The sequence below is a fragment of the Struthio camelus genome, chromosome 23 (genome assembly GCF_040807025.1).
Source record: "Struthio camelus isolate bStrCam1 chromosome 23, bStrCam1.hap1, whole genome shotgun sequence".
In the NCBI taxonomy this organism is placed as follows: Eukaryota; Metazoa; Chordata; class Aves; order Struthioniformes; family Struthionidae; genus Struthio; species Struthio camelus.
Window position 1 is genome coordinate 10,252,309 of NC_090964.1, and position 19,162 is coordinate 10,271,470.

Here is a 19,162-nt window from a genome sequence, read left to right on the forward strand (position 1 = left end):
CATTTATTACTGCAGTTATGTCAAGTCACTTAATACTACGACTTAATCTCTTCTGTCTTTAGTATTTGAATGACTGGGTGAATATTTGGAAGGACTTCTGAATTATTTTGGCTGCAACAGAACTCCTCACTGGATGATGTACTCTTGTAATTGATCATAGCAACTGCATAAACTACACAAGCAAATAGAGCATGTATGCCCAGGATTTAATCTGGAGGTTCATAGCTAGACAGATCTGTACAAATGGCGTTATGTTCAGGTATCTTGGATTATCATTTTCGTTTGTGATTTCTTCTGAAAATTTAAAGAGAAGATTTTTTTTTTTTTGATGGTAAGCCGCCTTTATTTTTTCATTGTTCTCTAATAGTGACAACTGGTTGTTTTGATAGTGATGTGGTTGAAATTAAATAGTTCATCTCGTTCAAGGTCCTTTTGCTCTAGCTAACAAAATAGCCTCTCCCCATTCCCGTTTTTTGTGTTAACTTGATGTTTTAAAATGTAGCACTCAAATTGGTAATTACTCTGCATTAAAAGCCTTGTTTTCTTTGCAGATTTCCCTCTTAAATTGGGGGGTGGGGGGGGAAGCTTTCTATTCTGAGCCCAGTTCCGTTTATCTGTTATTAGGCGGCCACTTCAAACGTTCCCATTTCCAGTTTTATCAAGCTTCGTTTCACTTGGTAGTTCCAAACTGCCAGATGCTGCCTGTTCTCTCAAGTCTACTGTATGACTTCATTTCTGAAAGATATTATATCCCTGTTTCCTTCAGGTGTAACTGACAGGTGCTTGCAAAGATGTCTAAAACTAACAAATCAAAATCTGGATCCCGTTCTTCTCGTTCGAGATCTGGATCAAGATCACGTTCGCGTTCCTTCTCCAAATCTCGCTCCCGTTCTCGTTCTGTCTCACGATCAAGAAAACGCAGGCTTAGGTAAGTGCATGTGGCTCCAGGTCAAAGGGTGCAACGGTCTGTTTTTCCAGTCTCTGTCCTGTTCAGATGGTTTGTCACTTAGTGCTTTTCTATGAAAAGCCTTTTTTTAGATTCTAGAATAGATAGTGTCTTAGGGCGTTTCCTGCCAACCTATACTTTTTGAAGTGTTTTTAATGAGCTAGAATAAATTGTCTGTTTCTCTGTATTGTTAAGTGTTTTTATTTTTATTTTTTTTAAACTTAGCTGTTATTTGAGTCCTTAGCCTGGTCTCTGTAGCATTTTTTTTTTTTGATGAAGGGTCATTTTACTTTTCTCTGTGGGATTTTTTTCTAACTTTAATAGTAGCAACTACAATAGTAATGATGCACAATTAAACAAGAAAATGTTTTTGTTAGTACAGCTAACTTTTACAGTATTATGGTCCACAGTAAAGTTGTTACAGCCTTTCTAAACCAGGCCCTAAGAGAAGGCCTCTTACTTTGCTTTTCCTAAAAGGTATTGATAAAAGCCTCTGTCAAAGGATGCATTCCCGCTCCGTTCTTCTGCAGTCTTAATTGCTGCTGTGTGTAAGGTGATAACCCATTATACATTTTCCTAATGTTAAGTACACACAATCTTGAGGAAGATCTGGCTTCCTATGTTAGAGGTACTTACAGATGATGATGTGTTTGAAATTGCCTAAGCAGGGCAATACGCAAAAAAAACAGCTTTTTATCATGATATGACAAAAGTGGTTGGTTTGTTTGTTTTTAGTAGACTTGAAATGCCTTTGATCCTGGGTTTGCTTTGCTAATATAAGTGGTAGTGAGTGTTAGAGTTTGTGTTCCTTAGTTAGAACAGGGAAGAAATCCGGAAGTTCCATAGCAAAAGAAGCTCACTTGTTTTGTTAAACATCTTTTTTCTTTCTTTCTTTTTTTTTTTTTTAAACTTTTGAGTTAATTGATCCCAGATTTAAGAGGCTTTTGCAGATGCTACATGCTCCTCCCCGCCGCCCCCCCCCCCCCGGGAATTCAGAGGAGTTTTAATGTAATTCAGAGGAATTTTAATGTCAGTTTAAAACACTGCTGTGAAAGGTAGAAGCAATTCTTTTTTTCTATTTCCCTTCTCCTCCCCTCAAAATACAGGAGTCAGTTAACCTGTATGGTAATTCTGGAGGGATAATGTAGATAATGTTATTTTCACTGCAGTTTACTTTTAAGAAATTGTTTATGTGCATAATAGTTACCACCTCCACAAATTGCTTCTGATCAGGCCAGTTAAAGGCTCATCTCTTTCACAGATATTGGGAAATCTGTTTTTTTCCCTTTCCTTTTAAGTTAAAGATTTTGTATCTTGCAGCAGCATTCCGGTTGGATCTGGTAAAAATTATGTTCAGCTGCCTTTTCACTAAGCTTAAGTGAGTAACAATTATTCTGAAAATCATTAGGCTATAAGCACTTGCAACTGTTAACAATTAAAGATTTTCAAAATGCAGAGGCTGTAATAAACATACAGTTGGAGAGAGAAGGACAGGACAAAACCAAATTAGAGGCGGAGACTTGAGTCAAACTGAGTCCTTTGCAGAAGGAAGCTGGAATGCTGGAAGATATGTTGTCGTTTGGGAATATCTGCCTAGCTGTGAAGCAACTTTGACAATTGGAAATGAAGGCACCCTGTATAAACATGATTGTTTCCTCTGTGCTGCTGCTGAACCTACTTGCGCTTTGCAAATAGCATCTTAAAAAAAAAATCAAAATGGAGGGGGTTAGTACAGACAAATCATCTTGTATGGAGTTAGCATATTCTCTGAGGTAGGTCTAACGTGTTATTTTAGCATAAAAATCCATTTTAGTGTACTTGAGTGTACATCATGAAAATGGTTTTACTCTTAGTCTTCGTTCCAGAGGCTTACTTTGTATTCTAGGTTGTCTTCCCATGTTTGAGTCTACCTGAAGTTACTTGCTTTCTTTATGGTTTTGTTTTGCGTTTGTAAGCATTCTAAAATAGTGGACTCTCTAAAACTTGTAGTGTGTTTTAGCCAGCTAGCTACAGAGACTGCCAGACCTGGGAGAATTATCGTTACTTTTATTGTTTCTTTTGCATAGCATTTATTGTATTTTTTTTAAATGATTTCTTGTAAATCGTCTCTGCAACTTTTAGAGTTAGATTTTTTCCTGCTGCAAGCCACTCTAAAATGACAGAATAGATTTTGGAAGCAGCATACAACAGGTCCCCTGCTCATAATTGGCAACAAATGCAGTAGTTGTCTGAAAATGGGAGCGTATATGTTCTGCTTAGTGCTTTTGAATAGGATTCCTCTTTTAATTGGTTCATTCTTGCTGTCTGCCCCTGCCTTTCCTTCTTGTTTGTTGCTGTTTTTCGAATGAGGAAGTGTCTCAGGTAAGTTGCTAGGGTTTTTTTGGGGTGGTTTCAAGTAAAGGAAGACGCATATGTTAAAATTGCCATTAAACGGTTTGCTAGCAGTGACTACAGTATGAGTAAATTGTTTCCTGTTAAACTCTAATGTATTTGATAGCTGGAAAAAATAAGAATAGATCTAAAGTTTGCTTTAACTGCATGTATGTACTTTACTGTTTTAGGAATTCTAATGGTAGTTTTTTCTGTTAGGTTTTGGGGGTGTGAGGCAGGGGAAAATAGGGGGCAGCAGTGAGTTGTGTTTTTTGCCAGTCTGGAGAAAGAAAGGGTGGGGGTAGTACATATCTTATTAGAATATGACCAATGAGCGTTTTAGAGCTGACTGGATCTCTATTAATGTAAGAGGTGAATCTGGAAATGGCATCAGTAAACACTATTTACTAATGTTCCGTTTAGAAAATTTCTTCTGTTTAAACCTACTAGTTTGGACATTTTCTGTTTTACTAATACAAAGTTTCAGACTTCCAGCGAACTTTATAGTTTTCTAACAGTTGTGAAGTATTTACTGTAAAGCTGGCATTTAATCCTGAGCTACATGGTGCTTTTAAATAGTAATGCAACTGCAGTTCCAAAAATTTACTGGAAAAGACTAATGAAACAGTCAGCCCTTAATGTTATGCCCTTTAAATCTGGAATCTTACAGGTTTTCTACTTAAGTCTTGGATTTCGTTCTGTTCTTCCTTATTAATACCCTGTACTCTTGGAAGCAAGCAGCTGGAACGCTGAACAGTGCCATCTCGTGGCGTCAGGCTAGAGAGAGAATGCACACCACCTGACTGCTGCCTCGCTTTATTTGATGGAGTTCCAGGCCCTGAATTACAGCAAATGATGCACCTTTTGAAACTTAAACTGCAGAGCAGTGCGCCATTTACTCTAGTACTACTGTTCTCATTTTGAGGTGTTTTAATTCTTTTAACTCATCTGGCAAAGAAGTGGGGTTTCATCTTGGTCATCAGGATTTCAGAAGCATATGAAATAATTGAGGGACACAAGAAGGGGAAGATTCGGATCTGTTCCAATAATGGTAGCATGACCTGCATTAAAAAATGCTTCTTTGTGCAAGATAAGATGTAACCTTGGCCTTGAGCTGTAAGACCTTGAAATTTGAGACATGTCACTTTCCTTGAAGGTGGGTAGCAGCCACATTCCTCCTAGAAAGATCAAAAGCAGTGTGTACTCATCATGGTCTCTGCAGTGATTCTGAAGTCACTTGTTTGTCAGTATCGCAGATAGAAGTTATTTCCATTGCCATGTATTGAAGGCAAAGTGTAACACCTCAATTGGATGAGGATAAACAAAAGAAATTATTTTGAAGCTTAGAAATTAATTTTACCAATTCTTTTTATAAGGGTTCAAATACAAAGTTGTATGAGAGGAATAAACTTTAAAATATTATGTGCTTTTTCCTTTTTTTTTTTCCTCTCCTTTTATCAGTTCTAGGTCCCGCTCAAGGTCATATTCTCCATCTCATAACAGAGAAAGGAACCATCCAAGAGTCTATCAGAATCGGGATTTCAGAGGTCATAATAGAGGATACAGGAGACCGTATTATTTCCGTGGCCGAAATCGAGGGTTTTATCCATGGAGCCAGTATAACCGAGGAGGGTATGGAAATTACAGGTCAAACTGGCAAAATTATCGCCAAGCATATAGCCCTCGTAGAGGGAGGTCGCGTTCTCGTTCACCCAAGAGAAGGTCTCCTTCACCGCGGTCTAGAAGTCATTCTAGAAACTCTGATAAGTCGTCATCTGATCGGTCAAGGAGGTCTTCCTCTTCCCGATCTTCCTCAAATCATAGCAGAGTTGAGTCTTCCAAACGTAAGTCTGGAAAGGAGAAAAAGTCATCTTCCAAGGATGCCCGAGCATCTCAGGCTGCAGGAGATAATCAAGGTGATGATTCTAAGGAGCAACCATTTTCAGGAGCGGTGGCTCAAGATGTCAAGGCATCTGAGGGATCAAAACCATGGCAAGATATGACCGCCTATGGTACGAGTTCAGCGTCGAGAGCTGCCGTGCCTGAACTTAGTCCACGGGAACGCAGTCCTGCGTTAAAAAGCCCCCTCCAGTCAGTCGTGGTAAGGCGTCGTTCTCCTCGGCCAAGTCCACTGCAGAAGTCAAGCCCTCCGCTGTCCAACCCGTCGCAGCTGAGCTCTGTTTTACCAAGCAGCACCTCCTTTCAGGCAGGCGCTCATCAGAGTCCGTTTGACCATGGCTCAGGAAGTTTGAGCCCAACAAGGAAGAGCCCTGTGTGCAAAAGTCCAACACCAATCAGTTCAATTTACGGTACATCTCAGAAGGAGGAAACCACAGCTCCTGGAGGAGGAGCCTTCTCAAAAAGGCAAGTGGTGGGTTTTGCTGTGCTCTGTGAAGTGTTCTGACAAGCCAGGTTGCATGTGTAGGCACGCTCTGGGAATGCTGCAAGGGCTCTGTGTGTGCTTGCAGGCTCCAGCTGAAATGAGGTTCCGGCATGCGCAGTGTGCCATGCTAGCAGCTTATCAGCTGTTTGGGCCTGGTACAGCCTAAATTATAAAACATCATATAGACCTAGCCCTGTGTTGTATCAAGTTGGAGTTTGTTTTCTGACTTAACTTGGCTAGTTATAAAGATTATGTTGGTTCCCTGTGAAACTATTTCTAGTTTACAGTGAATATGTGCCTGATGAGATTTTCTAGCAACCTAACAGTGCACACTAGAAGCTTAATTTCTGTTGTTTACTTTTCAGTGTAAGATTTCAAAGTACTGCTTTTTTGTCTGGATCAGTTTTACTAACAAAAGATAATGGTCAGCCATTTTCAAAGCAACCTCATATTTTAAGTTAATGTTATTATCCAGTTAAGATTCTTGAATTGCATTAGATATTATAAATTGGCAAAAAATTAATTCGAACTGACTGCGTGTCCTGCTGCAAGCAGTCTGTGGCAGGCATAGCTGCGGTGCTTGTGTCTGTGTATGTGGGTGGTGCAATAAGCTTAAGCACCAAGTTCATTACTGAAATTAAAAGAAGACTTTCCATGCAAGGCATCAGTTCACTACAGTCCTATTTTCTTGTTTATTCCGCTACAGATTAGTACCTTGAGGTGACGCTTTGTTTCAAAAGATAAAATATCGTTCATGAATGGCTTTCAGTCGTCTTATTTTTTGAAGTAATTCTGAGTTGATTCAATATCAAAGATCTCTGAACTTGAAAAGTTATTTAACTCCAGTTTGGGCTTTTTGGAGCAGTGAACTGTTTCCTCAAAGCTAGGATTTTGCTTGATGAATGCTTTAAAACATAGTTCTGATGCTTTAAATTAGCTTAGGCAAAGCTGTTGTTCTCACTAAGTGTTTTGTCTTCTCCCAGCAAAGTAAATATTTTTCTCCTTTTAACCTTTTTGCTTTTATTTGTGTTTACAGTCTATCATGAAATATTTAGCTTACCTAAGAAACTTGCATCCAAAATTTGAAGTAGCTTTTGAGGCTTTTATTTCCAGTGTGTTGTTTAAAGCAGAACAGCCCAGGTTGAAAGTTTTGATGTGTTATTCTCCTGAACCAGGTTTGTAAGTAACTGAACTGATTGGGTAAGATGTTACCGTTTTCCTTAAAATCGGTCTATGGGTAAGACGTTTTTATTTGTTCCTAAGCCTCATATCATCAGTTCTGCATTATCCTTTTTTTTTGTTTGTTTCCTGAATTTATTGAGAACGTAAAGTCGAAATCCAGGCTGAGTAGCCTGCTTTGCCCTTTAACTGTTACAGCCTAGAGTTTGCCTTCTGTATATGTGTATCTTGAGATTTTCTAAAATTTATCTGCTTTCAAATGAAGCATTAACCTCTCTGATTTTCAGTAAGAGAATTACTGCAATGTTTGTTGTATGAATAGGTATCTGGAAGAGCAGAAAACTGAGAACGGGAAAGACAAGGAACAGAAAGTAGCAAGTGTTGAAAAAGAGAAAACAAAAGAAAAAGGGAGTTTCTCTGAGTTGGGATCAACAGATGGAAAGACAAAATCTGACTCCTATGCCTCCAAAACCGACTCTGAAAAGGGATACCGTGGTAGCCAGTCACCCAAACGCTATAAGTTCCGTGATGACTTTGAGAAGCTAAAGATGTCGGAGTTCCACAAGGAAAGTCATTATGGCAAAGAGGAAGTAGACGAGCAGGAGAAGAAAGACAAGGCAAAGGGCCGAAAAGATTCGGAGTTTGACGATGAGCCCAAATTTATGTCTAAAGTGGTAGCAACAACGAGTAAAGGTCAGGATGAGGAGAGGCCAGGAAAATGGGAAGGCCTAGTGTTCTTACCACCTGGAAAAGAGAAGCAAAGGAAAACTGATGAAGTAGAGGAGGAAAGCTATTCTGAAAGATCTAAAAAAGAAGAGAGACCAGCATCCAAGAGAGCTGAGCCAGGTCACAGGGGATTTGTTCCTGAAAAGAATTTTAGAGTGACCACTTACAAAGCAAGCCAGGAAAAAAGTTCTTCACCCCCGCCAAGGAAGGCTTCTGAAGTAAAGGAGAAGCCAGGCACCAAAGGAGATGGGCTAGCTCCTGGCAAATCCTCCTTTTCCATTACCCGGGAGGCCCAGGTCAATATCCGAATGGATTCCTTTGATGAAGATCTTGCACGGTAAGTATTTGCTATTGTTTATGGGCAATCTAAATAGTGATTTCAGCTGCCTGTTTCTCTTCTTGAGATCTCAGTATGCTTGCCAAGTGTGGGGAAGGCTAAACAAGATTTACACCACACGTTTCATTTTTGGTGATAGATATTAAAATTTTTCTGGCATTAGAACGTTTGTATGAACCCTTTATGTGGTAGAAGGTTAGAGGGTTTGCAGATGGAAGATGAAGGTTAAGTAACTTTTTCTTATCTTCTCTGACTTGATGCAAGATTAGTTTAGAAGGTAAAAGCTTCTGGCTCACACTCCCCACTGCGCTGGGGCCTGAAAAGAATTCAGTACTTAAAGCTTCTAGCAGCAAGAAGACATTATGGTGCAATAAAGCTACGGTGCAGCTTAAACTCTACGAAGGTCCGAGCCACTTCAGCATTGTTTCAAGAAATCTTAAGACTATAAAAAGTTACTCCAAAAAGTACTTTTGTAAAGTATTAGCCAGCAAGTGTTAATATGCTCTGAGGGATGTTAGAGGTTAATTTAGAATTTAGGAATGATGGGAAAGGTTCACAACCAGCTAGCGGCATAAGAGTTGGCTTGTGTTTCATAGGATGTCAGGGTTTAGCATCTGTACAGCTCTTCAGATATAGAGCAGCAAGTGATCTGAATTATTACACTAATGAGTTAAGTGAATTATTATTACACTAAAATGGATGAGTATATTTCAGATATGTTTAAATAACAGCTTACTCTTGCTATTGAATGTTTTTAGGTGACTCCATAGTACTAATCATAAAATGCAGTAGACTTCCAACCTCTGAAATATTAATCATCTTTTACTGCTTCCCTTTACCTTGCTCTTCTGTTCCATGTGGTCTGTTCTTTTTCTAGTCCGAGTGGCATATTGGCTCAGGAACGGAAGCTATGTCGTGACCTTGTGCACAGCAACAAGAAAGAGCAAGAATTTCGTTCTATTTTCCATCATATTCAGTCTGCTCAGTCTCAGCGAAGTCCTTCTGAACTGTTTGCTCAACATATAGTGACTATAGTCCATCATGTAAGAGGTAAGTCTCACGTCTGTGTGTCCTCAGATGAAGGTTCACTCTTTTCTTCCTTGCTCCAGTAAGCAAGTTTCATGCGCTCTAGCTAATACTCACAGTTCTTTTTCAGAAGACATGCTAGATTAGAATAGCAGCCAGATAATCACAGAATCATAGAATTATTCGGGTTGGAAGGAACTTCTGGAGATGTATTCCAGCCTGCTGCTCAAAGCAGAACTTTCTTCCAGGTTGGATCAGATTGTCTGGGGCCTTCTGCAGTTGAATTTTGAAAAACTTGGGTATAGAGCACCTGGGTGCCTGTTCTAGTGTTAACTCCAACTGCGGGAAAAATATTTTCCTTATATCCAGTTAGAATTTCTCTTGTACCTAGTGATGATTGTTTCTTGTCCTTTTACCATGTATCTCTGAGAAGAGTCTGGCCTTATCTTCTCTGTAATTCACCTTTAGGTAGTGGAAGACTGCAGCTATTACTTTTCCCACTAGCTTTTTCTTGCTTTCTCTTTTCTAAGCTAGACAAACCACTTTCAGGCTCTGCTCATATGTCACGTGCTCCAGCCCCCTAATCGTCTTAGTGGTCCTCTGCTGTATTCTCCAATTTTGAGATCTCTTGCGGTAGAGGTTCCAAAAGTCAGCCCATATCCAGATGCAGCCTTACAAACAGGGAAGAATAATCACTTTATTGACCTGCTGACCACACTTATGCTAATATGTTCCAGTTTGTAGATAGCTTTTGTTGCTGTAAGGATGCATTCATTCATGCTTGGCTTGTCTGCCAGGATTTCCAAGCCCTTCTCTGTTAGAGCTGTTATTTAGCCTGTCCATCCACAGCCTATACCGGTAGATGGGACTCTTGTATCGCGGGTGAACTTTGCGTTGTCTCTGCTCGTGTTGGCCTGTTCTTCCAGCTTGTTGAGGTCCCTCTGGAGGGCAGCCCTGCCCTCCAGCATGTGAGCCGCTCCTCTCAATTTGATCTCCTCCACAGACCTGATGAGAGGGTATTGTCCCATCATCCCGTTTGTTGTTGAAGATATTAAACAGTATTGGCCCTTGATTTATGTAAAGGAAATTGCAAAGACAGAAGGGGCACTCTTGCTTTTACCTGAACAGTATTCAGGGAGATGATTGTGACTTAGAGTTTGTATATTCTAGTGAATTTGTACCTATATGATTAAATCATGTCTGTACAGTGAGATTCTACTCTCTTAATTTCAAAAGAGTGACTCTCGTTTGTCAACAGTGTTAGTTAGAGCTTGTCACTTGTGTGCTGCATGCATCCTGCGTGTGAATTTGACCAAGATGTAGGAGTAATTGCTTTTTCCAGTTTACAAAAATGGTATTAACTATGTGACACTTCTCACTCAAACCCCCAACAGAACATCACTTTGGGTCTTCAGGAATGACACTGAATGAACGCTTTACAAAATATCTAAAGAAAGGAATGGAACAAGATGCAGCTAAAAACAAAAAGAGCCCTGAAATCCACAGGTTAGTGGCATTGGACTGTGTTTTAACTTTTCAGGATTATTTCATGTTTCCTTCTCTCAAACTCTGGAATAATTCTGGAATAAATCAAGACTAAGATTGAATGATATGTATCATTATCTAGTTAAAGTAGTGCAATACAGCAATCATAATATTAGTGTTACGTCTAATCTCCTCTCCAGTCTCTGACAAGAGAGACTAAGGAAGTCATTAAATCCATAAAGAATAGAAGTCTCTTTGTTGGGGGGGGGGGGGAGACGCTGTCTGTAGCATTTGATTGAATGCCTTACGTTCTGGATCATAAAGGCTTATCCTTTAGTAAGCTGTTGCAATTCCATCCAATGTAACCGAGTAAGCATATGGAGACATGACTCTTTTTTTTTTTTTTTTTAAGTTGCGCTGCTGTGCTCTTGTATTGTGTCTATGAATTACCTAGGTGTTAAAAAGTTCTGGTTTTAAAAAGACATTTAATTTTCTTTTTTTCGTTGTCACATCCCTCCTCCCACTTCTCAAAGTCCTTTTGTCTACAGCTGAAAGAGTACTTCTGGCAGTTATTTATTGGAAAGTAGTTTCATACCTACAAAACTATTCACGAATCTAAATAGCAGTATATAACTAGCTTGAGGCAAAATGGACAAATGAGGAATTTTAAGGACCTTTGGAAATTTTGGACTACCTACTTTAAAATGGCATTTGATTGAAAAAAAACTTCATGTTATTCTTAGGGACAGGATAATGCCTTGTGCTTCCTTTACTTTTAGGAGGATAGATATTTCTCCCAGTACTTTTAGAAAACATGGATTCTCTCAAGAGGAAACGAAAACTTCCAGAGATCCTGGCTTCAAGGTGAACTGTTACTCTGATTAGTTTAATTCAACAAAATGAGTGCATTGGGCATGAACTTAACAGTGATGTTTTTGTTTAAATTACTCTCTACTTAAGTTTGTGTTTTTCTTTTAAGGATGGGCATAATTCTAAAAATGAACTACAAAGGGTTAATTTTTATTAAAAATGTATCAACAACCTTTGTGAAGTGGTTAGACTATGGTAAATGACCCCAAAGTCAATTGAGGTGAGCTTGAGAAAAAAGAGAGGATTTTTGGAACAAGTGCCCATGATGAGAGAAGAGACTTTTTGTGATATTTTTCTGCTTGTAAGTATTATTAAATCAATTGTATACACGCGATATTTCCAACCATGTTTTCGAAAAGACATGCATGTCAAAAAGAGGAAAGTAAAACTAAGTACTTATCTAAACCAAATACACTATTAAGCAGATGATAAATTTTGTTCTAACAACTTACTGTACCATTTCTGTTGATTGCTGTTACTTTAACATTCAGCACCTGTTTTAGTAGATCCAGACCACTTGGAATTTAGTGTATTAGCTTTTCTAAGTACAACAGTGTTAAGCCATTGAACTCACTGTAAACGGTCATAAAAGTGGCTTAACGTAAAATGTTTGGGATTTTAACCTGTGTTTATTCACCTTCATACATATTTACGTTGAACATTGAAGAGATTTAAACAGTCCTGCTGAAACCTTACTTGTTTCATATTTGTTTTCGATTTTTTCCAAACACACTTGTGGCTTGACATGGACGATGGTGAGATGGATTTGATGGGCCTGAACTCTGAGCATCAGCTTGGCAGAGTGTATTATAAACGTGGTTTCCAAACAGCTCGCCAGCCTTCCGTGAAACAGACGTGCCCTCACAAACCCAAATAGGTGTTTGCTGTGCCACATAAGGGAGCTGCTGCTGGTTTTGTCACTTATCTGTCATCCATCGTGTTGGGAGCAGTTTTGTTCTCAGAGTAGAAATTAAAACTTTGCCTGGGGAAAGTAGAAGAGCAGAAAACCAAAACAAAACGTCTGCTCCCACTCCTGCGTTATTTGACATTTTTATTTAAACAAAAAAGTGTTTAGAAACTCATGTAAGTAAAAAAAAAATTTAATAGCTAGAGAATTACTAATCCTTTGTATTTAATTCAAGGCAATTAATCTGATGTATGTTGCATAGAAAGTCATACAGTTCCCAAGAATAGTATTGTGTAAATAGTCTAAATTGGTGATCACCGAGCACAGCCATGGAGGCTGTATGTTATTACCAGCGACGCTGTGTGCAGTCTTCCCGCAAAAGTGCTGCTACTCAGTTGAACATTTCTCAAAACCACAGCCAATGTGAATTTGCTACTCTTGTATGTGCAGCCATGGCAAAACTTCATCTAAGTACCACTGGTCTTAGAGTATCTACAGGTAACATAACTGTTTTCGTTTTCTCAAGAAAATATCTTAAGCAGCAATTTCAATAGAACTCTAAGCAAGCATTACCTGATTTATTTTTAACTAACTAAAAGCAAAAAAAAAATAAACCTAGTTCTTGAATGTTCTTCTTCATACAGTTGGCTGGTTTTTTGCTTTGTGAAGCACCAGCTAACTTGCACCATTAGACTTGCTAGGATGATGTGGGGAGAATACTTCTTTCTGTGATGCTTTCTTGTCATCTTTCATATAGTGCCTCCCAGTTTGGGAGGAGACGATGTGCTCTAGGTGATGTCTGCCATAGAGCAAATCTTGTTGACAGACACATTAAAGGATACTCATCTGTGGGATGTTGGGGTTTTTCTAAATGGAACATGACGGCTGCATTTCTGTGGCCTCTTTCTCTTATTACTTTGATCAGTAATCACTGTCTTAAGTATCTCCAAGTAGCAAACAGCCTTTGCTTCTCCTCAGGTACTGTTTCAGACCTGACGATTAAAATTCTTTCCACCCTGCTGGATGGTGTCTGTCAGCAGGGTAGTGAGCATGCTGCTGTTCAGCAACAAACATCCACAGGACGTTAGACACTTTATTCATGCTACAGTTTTGAGACAACATATAATCAGTTGGATTGGATTTCCAAGTTCTCGGCTCTCACTGGCTGTGGTATCCAATAAGTGTCAACTTCTGTTTCTCCCTCCCCTATTACCAGACTGTTCTTACAGTGCTTAAAAGAGGAGAGTACAAGTTTAAAAAAAAAAAAAAACAAAAAAACAAACAAAAAAAAACCTTTATGTAGGTATGTAGGAAGGTTGAAGTCTATGAAATAAAAACTGATTTCGATAGTGAAATGTTTTACATCTTAGAATGAATTATTGATTAAGTGTTTGGATAAACTCCTGCTCTCCGGAAGTCTGTGCAGTCAGTAGCAAAGTAATGGTGCTGAGCTGGTGCACTGTAAGCCTTCATATTAAGCTCTTCCCACTTCCCTGCTTTTGCAGGCCGAAGGGAAATATAAGGACGACCCTGTTGACCTGCGCCTTGATATTGAACGCCGTAAAAAACATAAGGAAAGAGATCTTAAACGCGATAAATCAAGAGAATCGGTGGACTCGAGAGATTCAAGTCACTCAAGGGAGAGATCAGCTGAGAAAACAGAGAAAACTCACAAAAGCTCGAAGAAAAAGTATGTAGGAACCTAAGAGCTTTCTTCTCTATTTCATACCTCTGCTGTTATGATTGGAGACAACTGTTATGCTGTTGATTTAACTACACCAGTGGAGTTTATGTCTTCCTGATATCTTGATATCTCTCTGAAACACTGAATGACAATTAAATGTAAACGAGAAGGCTACGTGTATTACGGTGAATTACTTTTCCTTCTTTTTCCTAATGTGTCATAGAGAACAGCTATGTTTAAGTGCCTTGACTTTAAGGTTAATTTAATCCTTTGCTATTAGCTTCATTTTCCATTTGACTAAAACTCTGTAGGTCAGTGCCTCTCCAGGAGAAACAATACCAAGAAGAGAAATAGTGCTGATCTGAAAAGCATGCTTATCTCAAAATAGATGATTTAAACACCGTTGTGTCTGTGCCTTCCTGGAGAAGGCTTGGGACCTGTTAGAGCTGCGTGTTGCAGCTTGAGGTGTTACTATGGCTTTCCTTCCTCATAGTAGGAGAAGGTGGATGCTATATTGATAGGGGAGTAATAAAGAAATGGTTTTGTAGTTCACTGCTGACCTGTTACCTCTTTGTCCCCCTCACCTCCCCTTTCCTGTCACTGAAACAGGAAACACCGAAGGGTACGTGAGAGATCCAGATCCAGTTCATCATCTTCACGGTCCTCCCATTCATTCAAAGCAGAAGAATATCCTGAGGAGACTGAGGAGAGGGAGGAAAGCACCACGGGTTTTGACAAGTCCCGACTTGGGACTAAAGAATTCACTGGTCCAAATGAGAGAGGAAGAGCTAGAGGGACCTTTGTAAGTTTTTCATCAGCCCTTCTCTCCTTCCTCTTGTCGCCTGTATCAATTCCCGAAATGGTCAAAGTGTGGCCATTTTGTACTGCTCTTGCACAGTTAAAGCATACTGTAAAGTAGAAGCCCCAAAGACATTGGCTGGTTGTGGATGACGAGCCAAAATGTAGTTACACCCGACTTTGAACGCAGGTTCCGGAGAGCATACTAGGCTGCTGAAAATAGACTGGGCAGTTGAACTCAAGATGCATTGAGCAAAATCAAGCCTGGAAGCTTTTGCGCATTGGTGATTGCTCAGCAATCCTGATGACCAGCATAAACCTGCATCCATTGGTTTGGTTTAGGCTATTGAAGTGGCTCTTTTGGTCATAACCACCCTGGTCTCATAACCATAACCTTTCTTTTTCTCCCATTTCTTAATGTTGCAGCAGTTCAGAGCAAGGGGGAGAGGATGGGGCAGAGGCAACTTTTCAGGCAACAATAACAGCAGCAGTGGTGGCAGCAATGACTTTCAGAAGCGAAACAGAGATGAGGAATGGGATCCAGAGTACACACCCAAGAGCAAGAAGTACTACTTGGTATGTGTCTGAAGTACTGACACATGTATGAACACTAGGTGTATCTGGCCTGAATCTTTCTGAGGTGAAAGCGCAAACTATCATTAAACTAATCCACGAATTTAAGGACTCGCATGACACTTCCTCAGAAGTTTCTGACTCACAATTAAGGAGAATTTGTTTCTACTCATTGTAGAATAGTTTTCTATTAAGTAAATTCCTAAAGGCCAATTAAAGACCACATGTTTCACAGTAAGGTGAAAAACACAGCCTAAATCTGTTAGTCTGTGTTGCAGATGGCCTACATTTCTGGCCTCTTCTGTCCCCATAACGAGTCCACTTCCTGGATGGGTTAGTACTGTTTCCTCTATTTCTGGTGATAGCGACCTTCCATGCTAACAGGCATTATTAGTCCAGGAGAATCCAGTCTGAATGACTCTGTTCTTTGAAGAAAGGGTAGTTTTAAACATAGGCTCCAAGTCGATTTCTTTTCCTGATTTGGGGTGCTTGAGATCCCTCCTCTTCTCATTACATAATGCAGTATTTCAGTCTTGTACCTCAAACAAGAAAGATTGAATTTTCCCTGTGCTCTGCTCTTGTTGAAAGCAAAATTGTAATTTGCTTTTGGTGTCCAGTCTCCACTCTGCCACTTCACAAATAGAAGTAGATCAGTTTGAGGCCAGAAGCGTGGTCCAGCTTGTTACCAGTTGCATCTGCCTTACTTCATATAAAGCATTGCCGGAAGTTGCTTGCGTCTGTTATTGAGCTCCCTGAATGCCCAGCAATAATGACTGAAGCTGCCAAGTGGTTTGATTGGGAAGAAAGTGAAGGGGACATGTGTAGAATATCTACACTGTGGAGCTGCAGAATCAGCCAGTGGCGCTCCAGGCCTAGATACCTGTCTGCTGCCTGCCCTTAGCTATTGCAAAGAGCTTCCTGTTGGAAAAGCACAGGTGGGCTTGCACAAAAGAAAGCCTGTATAGCCATTGTGTGTTCCTATTTCCATCTAGCTTGTTGTTTTTTCTCCAAAACATGCCCGTTCTTCTGTGTAGATGGCACTATTCATTGTGGCATAAATATGGGAGTCTGCAGGGATGCATATAATAAACTAGAGTTTTCTTGCTCCTCTTATATTTGAGAGCAGTCAGTCTGTTTCATCTGATGTCATTGATTTCCTCCTGTGCAGCATGATGACCGAGAGGGCGAAGGTGCTGAAAAGTGGGTGAACAGAGGCCGTGGTCGGGGAGCTTTCCCCAGAGGAAGAGGTCGCTTCATGTTCAGAAAATCAAGCACCAGCCCCAAGTGGGCCCATGACAAATTCAGTGGAGAAGAAGGAGAAATTGAAGATGATGAAAGCGGAACAGAAAACAGAGAGGAAAAGGACAACTTACAGTCAGCTGCTGAGTAGCCGCAGTGTCTGCATGTTCCCAGAGAACCCTGGCAGGGGTGAAAGGGTTCAGCACACCAGTGCTGGAGCCTGTCAGGGTGACGTTGAAGTGCTGAACAGAGCCCCAGAGAAGAGCTTTGAAACAATCCCGAAGTTAACTGCATTTTCAGAGCTCAGCCTCCCTAAGTGTGGACTAGAACTGATCAAATCATTTATGCTTGGATCCACTCGTGAAGTATATCTTCCCAAAGACTTACCTTCTGGACTGAATAAGGTCAAGTACTGAGTGAGATCCTAGATTTTCTCTTGTCTGTGACCTTATTGGATGGTCAGTTGTTTTTTTTTTTTTTTTTTTTTTGGTAACAGGCTTTGAAGACGATGTGGATTTCAGTTTGTGCCCATCTTAACCCAGTAGTCTTGACATTTGTTTCTCTTTTTATAATTTGAAGTAGTAGAGGTCGGGATTAACTCGCCAGTTTAAATTTTTCTCCCCTCTTGTGTATTCAATTTTTTAAATTCATACTCTACTTATTTTAGGCCTTTGCGTATGTAGTAACATCAATTAAATGATAATTTTGGAAACTATTTTTGGTTCTTATAAATAAGAAAACAATGAAGCATGTGAATAAACATCTAAATGTTAACTTGTTGGGACCAAACTGCTATGATTTTTTTTAAACTTTTTTTTTTAATGTAACAGTTGAGTTTAGGGCCTTTTTAAAACCATTGTTTTCCTTTTATGTTGAAAGTTAACAAAATTAGCATGGTTTTAAAAAAAAAAAAAAAAATACACCCTACTCTTCACCACTGTTTAGTGTGTACACTGTTAGGCCTGGTGTGTGCTGGAGTCCCAAACCGCTTGTAGGCATTTTGTGTATCCTCTTTGCAGCTGGTTGTGAACTTGAGTGCTCTTTCCAAGGTAACATAGTTTTCTAAGAAACTTCAGAATTCTACTAGGTTAAAAATATAAAAGATGAGAATTTTTCAATATTTTTTATTAATCTTTTTATAAAAACAAAAGGCAAATCCCTCCTGTGCTGGTTAAGGATGGCAGTTAGTGTATTTCTTTTTATCTTCTGCTTTAAAATATTCTGAAGAAGTTTGCAAATAGTTCTTCGGCTGAATCAGTGAGCCTTCTTAGGAGGAGAGGCATGTTCATGCACCGATGCTGAGTGTGCACGTGTTGTAAAGACACCGCTCTCCCTGTCCCCTACATCTTTGCCTTCCCTTCCCCAGGATTGCTGTGCTGTTCCCCCACACACACCAACTAGAGTTTGGTTTGTTTTGACTTGAGCAGTTCCTGTTTAGCAAACCCCTGAAGTTTGTTTTATGCAAATAAAATACAATAAAATAAGTAGTAGGTGTAACTTGCTTTGTTTTGTGTTCTGAGTCTGGGGCTGCTTCTGTCACCAGACGTTTGCTTTCTGAATTAATTGGTGAAGCCAAAAGGACCAAACATCTGTGGTCAGCACCAGTGTGGAATTGCAAAAGAGTTGCTCTGAAGGGAGGCTTTAAAACATGATGATCCTGAAAGAGAGCTGGGCTAATAAAAGAGGAAGCTCCCCCACCACGGTGTCTGTGGGTTGTCTCCAGCGTTACAGTGCAGTAAGTGCAAGCATTTACTCTCCTGGTGGAAATGATCAAGATGTTGCTATATTATATGGCTCTCCAGGTATGGAATATTCTACTTTGAAGCAAGTAGAAAAACTGGCATTGCAACACAAGTAAGTGTAGAAACAGCTTACCTGCAGTTACTGTTTCAGGAGGTGTTTAGGTGCAGTAACTGAAAGGGTGGAGTTTTTATCCCTTAGCTTGATCTTGCATCTACCAGTAACCTACTACTGATACCAGACAGTAGGTGGGGTTTCTTGCTTTTGTTTTTTTATCATTAGCCTAACTGCTTTCATAGTAACTAATTAAAGCTAAACTTTTTTTTTTTTTAACCTGAATCATTGTTAGTTGTCTCTTGGGAGTCATGCAGCTTGCTGGGATTTACCCTAACTGTTGCCAGTCCTCTTCCAAGGAGGAGGAGAGGGATCTTTTATTTGCTAAGTATTTAAGAGGCCTTTTAAACCCTTTTGTTAACAGTAATTGCATGGGGGAAGGGAGGGAATGATACAGCCATGGGCCAGGTTCCCCACCCATTCTGAAAGCAGGGATTGCATATCACGCTTGTGACTGAGGAACGTGATGGCTACATGCATCCCTTAACACTGAACGCCCTGAAGATCAAAGCTCCTGGCAGCCCGGTTGTATGCCACCAGTAAACCTGAATGCTTGTTGCCTGTAGCCGAGTGGTGGTGGTTGCATGCGCTAGTGTCCTTCAGTGGTGGTTTTTGTCCATTGCTACCCCCTCACACAGGAAGGTTATAGCAGCTCACTTAGCTCCTTGCTGCTTGAGATTTGAGTGATGCTAGGTGTGCCCAGCAGCAGAGCTTGCCCTTAATTCAGGGCTTTGCCTACATTGCAAAAAAGCATGCTTTACTTTGTGTTAGTTCATAGTGTTAGC

At 40.0% G+C, this 19,162-nt stretch overlaps 1 protein-coding gene across 5 annotated transcripts in view; it reads left to right on the plus strand.

Annotated features, from left to right (window-relative positions):
- The window catches only part of THRAP3 (thyroid hormone receptor associated protein 3), a 36,845-nt gene extending 18,838 nt beyond the window's left edge, over window positions 1-18,007 (plus strand). For 3 of the 5 annotated variants that reach the window (XM_068917711.1, XM_068917712.1, XM_009683027.2), the window contains 10 exons: window positions 767-928; window positions 4,778-5,680; window positions 7,201-7,941; window positions 8,819-8,991; window positions 10,362-10,473; window positions 11,232-11,316; window positions 13,735-13,919; window positions 14,523-14,715; window positions 15,138-15,287; window positions 16,453-18,007. In XM_068917711.1, coding sequence (XP_068773812.1) covers window positions 792-928; window positions 4,778-5,680; window positions 7,201-7,941; window positions 8,819-8,991; window positions 10,362-10,473; window positions 11,232-11,316; window positions 13,735-13,919; window positions 14,523-14,715; window positions 15,138-15,287; window positions 16,453-16,674 — 2,901 coding nt within the window. In that variant the 5' untranslated portion in view covers window positions 767-791 and the 3' untranslated portion in view covers window positions 16,675-18,007. The remainder of the gene's footprint in view (window positions 1-766; window positions 929-4,777; window positions 5,681-7,200; window positions 7,942-8,818; window positions 8,992-10,361; window positions 10,474-11,231; window positions 11,317-13,734; window positions 13,920-14,522; window positions 14,716-15,137; window positions 15,288-16,452) is intronic. The other 2 variants (XM_068917713.1, XM_068917714.1) reach the window with 1 other exon arrangement.
- Window positions 18,008-19,162: the final 1,155 nt, after the last annotated feature.